Here is a 6,814-nt window from a genome sequence, read left to right as displayed (position 1 = left end):
CTATGAAGGAAGGTATGAAAACTCCTCCTACTATGAACATTAATCCGATAATGTTGAGTTAGAAAAAACTAATGAAGGTAGATTAATCGAGGTGACTACAAAGCCAAAGCAAATCGACATGCATGTGAGTAATTCAGGTGCAATTGCTGGGAAATCTGGGCAAATTAAGGACAAGGAGAGCACGAATAAGAGACAAAATGCAATAATTAATGAGAAGATGGAACCAGAGCAAAAAAGTGGACAAATCTGTTTGTAGAGAACAGAATGGCGGCAAAGGGGATGGATCTAAGTTTTATTGCTCCAACTATTAAAAATGGTCAGGTAATAGTTGAATTGAGTAAGGAAGAAGTAGAAGAGGAAACGCAGAAGTGGAAACAAACTTTGATTCTATATGTAGTTGGAAGTACCCCAACTATAGGTGCTATGGAGAGATTCATTGCGTTTGAATGAAATTTTGCAACAAAGCCAAAAGTTTACTTCCATAATGATGGATAATTTGTTGTAAGATTCAATTCCATGAATGATAGAGATGAAGTTTTATATTCTGGACCTCACATGTTAAACAACAAGCCAATTATAATGAAAGTATGGACTGTCGATTTTGACTTTAATAAGGAAGTGTTACAGATTATTCCTAGTTGGGTAAGGTTCCCTAACCTTCCTTTTAACTGTTGGGGAGCAAAGTCACTAAGCAGAATTAGTAGTAGCTTAGGAGTTCCACTATATGCAGATGCATGTACAACTCAACTAGATCGAATTTCCTATGCTAGAGTCTTAATTGAAGTAGATGTTACTAAAGAACTTCCTAAAGCAGTGAAGGTAACAGATCCTAATGGAAGAGTGTTTGTGCAAGAGGTGACCTATGACTGGGTTCCTGCATTCTGTACTACTTGTATGAAAGTGGGACATCAATGTAATGCAGGAGAGCAAAAAATCACTAAGGACAATACAAGGAAGCAGAAGCAGAAACAAGAGTGGCAGCCCAATGTGATTCAAAAGGAAAAAGGAAATCAGCAGAAGGTAGAGGCAAACAAAGACAAGGAAATAGCTGGTTACAATGAGACACAAGGAAACAATGCAGGACCAAGCAAAGAACATGAACATGCATGGAAGAAAGTTACTGGAAAATCAGTAGCTAAAAGCAGGGAGAAGCCAGAGAATGGAACTATCAACATGATAAATGGTTTCAATATTCTGGCAGAGACTAGTTTGCAACTAGCATACAACAGAGCAATAGATGAAGGCACAAGCAAGCAGAGGAGCAATGAAGAAGTAGGAGCAGGGGATCAAAACCTATTCTTCCCAGTATGATTCTTGCTACATGGAACATAAGGGGATTGTACAACGTCCCTAGATAAAAAGAGGTCAAGATGTTTATTAAAAGTAATAGAATAAGTATAATTGCAATACTAGAGTACAAAATAAAGAAGCAGAATGATACAAAAGTAATAAGGAGAATCACGCCAGGCTGGAAATGGTTAGCCAACTATGAGTATAGTGATAGAGGAAGAATTTTGGTACTGTGGGATTCTAATGAAGTGGAATGCAGAGAGCTGGGGAAATCTGACCAATACATTCATACTGAAGTTCACCTAAAAGGTATGAATCTGAGATTTACTTTTACTGCAGTGTATGGATTACATACAATTGAATAGAAGAAGGCTTTGGAATGAATTGAATGGGTGGAGCAATATACAACAAGGAGCATGGTTGATAATGAGGGACTATAATACAATTAGAGGACAAGAGGATAGACCAGTTGGCAAACCTGTACAAGAGGCTGAAGTCAGGGATCTCAATGACTTTATGGAGCAAAATGGCCTAACAGAAATTAGAACTGTTGGAAGGAGATTCACATGGACCAATGGACATACTTATAGCAGAATAGATAGAGCTATAGTAAATGTTGTATGGATGCTATAAATTCCACAACTAGAAGTAAGAGTAATGGATCCAGGATGTTCAGACCACTCTCCTTTGAGTATCAAGTTTGAAGATAATAAAGAAAGGGAATCAAGACCTTTCAACTTTCTTAACCATGTAGCTGAACATAAGGAATTTCTTACAAGAGTAAAGGAAGCATGGAAAAAGGGAAAAACAAAATGAAGGATGTATGGTGCAGGTTAAAGAGGGGGAAACAAGCAATGAAGGAACTTAATAAAGCTGAATATAATGAAGTAGATAAGGAGATAAACAGATGCATACAGCAACTTGGAGAACTGCAGGAGCAAATGAGGGACCCTGGGCAGAAGGAAGATGTGATTATGGTAGAAAAAGATATGAAGGCTCAACTAGAGAAATGGCTGGGGGTAGAAGAAAGCATTATGAAACAGAAATCCAGAGCGAACTGGCTGAAATTAGGGGATGGTAACACAGCTTATTTTCATGCAAGTATGAAGAATAGATGCTGCCAGAATAAAATAAAGAGCCTAACAAAGGCTAATAGAGCTGGAGTACATTCCAAACAAGAGATTGAAGAGGAAGTACATGGGTTTTATAAACAACTACTGGGATCATCAGATGGAACTGTGCCAGCTATAAATCCAGTAGTGATGAGAGATAGAGCCCTGGTGAACGGATAACAGCAACTTCAATTGGTGAAAGATGTATCTAAAGAGGAAGTATATGATGCACTGCTGGGAATTGGAGACAAAAAAGCACCCGGCTGCGGTAGGTTCAATGCTTTATTCTATAAGAAGGCTTGGCCTGTGATTGGTGAGAAAGTGACAGAGGCAGTAATGGATTTCTTCACACACTCTAAGCTCTATCAACCTATTAACTATACAACAGTGACTCTTGTACCAAAGGTGAAGGATCCTACTAGTATTACTGAGTACAAACCAATATCATGTTGTACTATACTATATAAAATAATCTCAAAGGTGATCACAAACAGACTGCAGGGGATAATGGATGATATAGTAGATAGAAACCAGTCTGCCTTTGTGCCAGGGAGGCTGATAAATGATAATATCATGCTCAGTCATGAATTAGTCAAAGGGTATGGCAGGAAGGGTGTGTCACCAAGATGCATGATGAAGATTGATATGAAGAAGGCTTATGACTCTATTGAGTGGGATTAATGGAACAAGTTCTGGAAAATTTACAAATGCTTGGGAGATTTGTCAACTGGATCAGGAAGTGTGTGAGGAGTGTATCTTACTCTATCATTATCAATGGGCAGCATACACTACCATTTCATACACGGAAGAGACTGAGGCAGGGATACCCATTGTCTTCATATCTATTTATATTGGCTATGGAGTACTTGGCAAGAACACTAAAGACATTGAAGATGAATCCAAATTTCAATTACCATCCTAAGTGTGCTAAGATGAACATAGTACAACTCAGTTTTGCTGATGATCTGTTGCTTTTCTATAGAGGTGACACTATATCTGTACAACTACTCTATCAATGCTTTCAAGAATTCTCTAAAGCTTCTAGCCGAGTTGCAAACACAAGCAAGAGCTCAGTCTTCTTTGGTGGAGTTAGTGAGGATACAGAACAGGAGATCTTATAGATCCTAGGCTTTTGTAAAGGATCAATGCCTGTGAGGTACCTGGGGTTTCCTCTAAGTACTAAAAGATTATCAGTGGTACAGTGTCAACCATTGATAGAAAAGATGATGGGAAGAATTCAATCATGGATTGTCAGATTCTTATCTTATGCAGGCAGAATTCAACTAATCAAGAGTGTATTGTTTCTATACAAGTATTTTGGACACAAGTGTTAATGTTGCCAAAGAAATTGATCCAAGTAATAGAGAGTATATGCAGGAGATTCCTATGGACTGGAGGGGTAGAAGTCACAAAGAAAGCATTGTTGGCTTGGGACAGATTATGCTGGCCAAAAGTAGCTGGAGGTTTGAATATACTGGACATAGGAATCTGGAATAAAGCATCTATATGTAAGCTACTTTGGAACCTTAGCAAAAAGGAAGATAAAATGTGGATACAATGGGTGCACCTCTACTACAAAAGATACATGACTGCAGGTGGAACCCCAAAGCAAGCATCATGGGTGGTTCAAAAGATACTGAAGGCAAAGAAGCAAGTTGAGGAAGCTGGGCTGACAGAAGAAGACTTTATGCAGATGGACAAGTTTTCAACCAAGGCAATGTATTTGAAGCTTAGAGGAGAATTTACTAAAGTTTCATGGAAGAGAATTACATGCAACAATGCAGGACTGTCTAAGTGGAAGTTTACGCTACTAATGGCTGCTCACAAAGATTGCTAACACGAGATAGACTAAACAAATGGGGTTGTGTTGAGAATATAGTTTGCATACTAAGTAACAAAGTAGAAGAAACCATTGAGCATTTGTTTTTAAATGTTCTTACTCAGCAAGAATATGGAGAACACTACTGCAGTGGCAAGGACTACAGAGGCAGGTGATGGAATAGGGGCAAGAGTTAGAATGGGCTGCAAGTCGTTACAAAGAAAGGAGCTCTACAGCAGAAGTGTATAGAATGACCCTAGCTGGTACAGTCTATTGCATATGGCAAGAGAGGAACTCAAGGATATTCCAAGAGAAACAGAGGAGCATTGAAGCAATTGTTCGACAACTAGTTCAAGAAATTCATGGTCGAGGCAGCATGATGCAAAAGTTGAAGAAGAGTTTATTAGTTCTTAATTACTACCCTAATATCTGTATGGATATGTAATTAGGATAGTAGTTAGTATTGAGAGGTTCAGTTTGAATTTGGGATTTGTGTCCAAGATCAAACTAAAGAATGAAAATGTTTTGCAAATATTACTTGGTAAATAAAAATGTTTAGTTACCAAAAAAAGATTCTAAGTTTCTAACGCCTATTATCTTCGTGGGATTTGGAGTGTTCCACATTAATCATTAAGTATCTATTTAGTAAATTTACCACAAGTTTAATTAGACTTAAAACCTTTAATCTTTTCATATAATGTACAAAATGAACGAAGCGGAATTTATTTTAGCTCTACGAAAACAATTAATGGAACCTTAAATAAGAACTCTTAATACTCACATGAGGAAAGGGTGATGCCATAACAATTGGAACCTTCTGTCACTCATAAATCTAAAAACTAATTACATCTATTCAAATGCATCTTCATGTTTCGCAGTTTTCTTAAAGAACATTTTTCCAAATGTTGTCCAAACAAAAACCTGATTTTATTCAATCAAAACATAAATTTTGGGGAAATAACGGTGGAGGCGGCAGTGCGTGATTGGCGGGTAGTGGAATTGAATATTGGATGAAAGGAGAATCTATGCACGACGTTTCCTTTCTATCACAAACAATACTCAGTTAACATAACATGAGACGCGCAAATCTCTGAGAATTCGGACCGCACGTCAGTTTCTGCTAATTGTATTTGTACCTTTTTTCCCTTTCGTAGATTTCACATTTTCACAGTACGGCCTTTTTAGCTGTCTTCTTTCTTACATTTATGTTTCTTTTCATCAACGCTTTTCTGTTGTGCGTACCTCCACTCTCCTTCATTTATGGTAAACTTCTTGTTTTTCTCGCTTATTTTGTGAATTTTAAGGTTTAATTGGTGTGGAGAGATTGGTAAATAAAAAAGAAATTTTATAGGTTCATTTTGTCTATTCAATTGTAAACGGTCATAGAAAATCAAAGTATATAGTGATAATGGTATCATTTAAAAAAAAAATCAAATTTAACCGTCGAAAGTTAAATTGGAATTAGCCAAAGGAAATTTTGAAACCAAATTTGTGGAGTTTCATAAACTTCTGAATGAAGAAGGAGATCGGGATATTGTGGTAGGCGAATTGGAGCATTCCGAGAGTTACCGTGACTTTGGGTGCTGCAGGCATATTAAGGTCGAGAAGGTCGTGAAGCTATGCGTAAGATGAGTAGGGGCAAAGCGACTGGGCCAGACGAGATTCCGGTGGAATTTTGGAAGTGTGTGGGGAGAGCAGGTTTGGAGTGGTTGACTGGGTTGTTTAATGTTATTTTTAAGGCGAAAAGGATGCCGGATGAGTAGAGGTGGATTACAGTGGTTCCATTGTATAAGAACAAAGGTGATATCCAGAGCTGTAACAATTATAGGGGTATTAAATTACTGAGTCATACTATGAAAGTGTGGGAGAGGGTGGTCGAAGCGAGGGTAAGGATGACAGTGTCTGTATCCGACAACCAGTCGGGTTCATGCCGGGTCGTTCTACTACAGAAGCTATACACCTTGTTAGGAGGTTGGTGGAACTGTACAGAGAGAGGAAGAAGGATTTGCACATGGTGTTTATTGACCTAGAGAAAGCGTATGACAAGGTTCCTAGAGAAGTTATCTGGAGATGCTTGGAAGCAAAAGGTGTATCGATTCCCTACATTATGGCAACTAAGGACATGTATGATGGGGCTAATACTCGGGTTAGGACTGTAGCAGGCGAATCAGAGCTTTTTCCGATTGTAATGGGGTTATACCAAGGTTCTGCGCTCAGTCCTTTCTTATTCGCCCTGGTGATAGACACTTTCACACACCATATTCAAGGGGAGGTGCCATGGTGCATGCTATTCGCCGATGACATAGTTCTGATTGATGAGTCGCGAGCCGGTGTTAACGAGAGGCTGGAGGTTTGGATACAGGCTCTTGAGTCTAAGGGTTTCAAGCTGAGCAGGACGAAGATGGAATACCTGGAGTGTAACTTCAGCGCTGAGTCGGGGGAAGTGGGCGTGGATGTGAGGCTTAAATCACAGGTTATCCCAAGTAGAGGTAGCTTCAAGTACCTTGGGTCGGTTATCCAGGGGGGAGGGGAGATCGACGAGGATGTCACACACCGTATTAGAGTAGGATGGATGAAGTGGAGGTTAGCATCT

General features: G+C 38.9%; 1 protein-coding gene across 1 annotated transcript; it reads left to right on the top strand.

The window, feature by feature from the left end:
• Positions 265 to 1,923, top strand: LOC109229762. Its single transcript, XM_019395317.1, has 3 exons — positions 265 to 440; positions 528 to 1,305; positions 1,630 to 1,923. Exons 1-3 carry the CDS (start codon positions 265 to 267, stop codon positions 1,921 to 1,923), a joined length of 1,248 nt encoding a protein of 415 aa, XP_019250862.1.

This window comes from Nicotiana attenuata, chromosome 7 (assembly GCF_001879085.1).
Source record: "Nicotiana attenuata strain UT chromosome 7, NIATTr2, whole genome shotgun sequence".
Lineage (NCBI taxonomy): Eukaryota > Viridiplantae > Streptophyta > Magnoliopsida > Solanales > Solanaceae > Nicotiana > Nicotiana attenuata.
The sequence above is the reverse complement of the archived record's forward strand: the minus strand, read 5'-3'. Positions and strand labels throughout refer to the sequence as shown.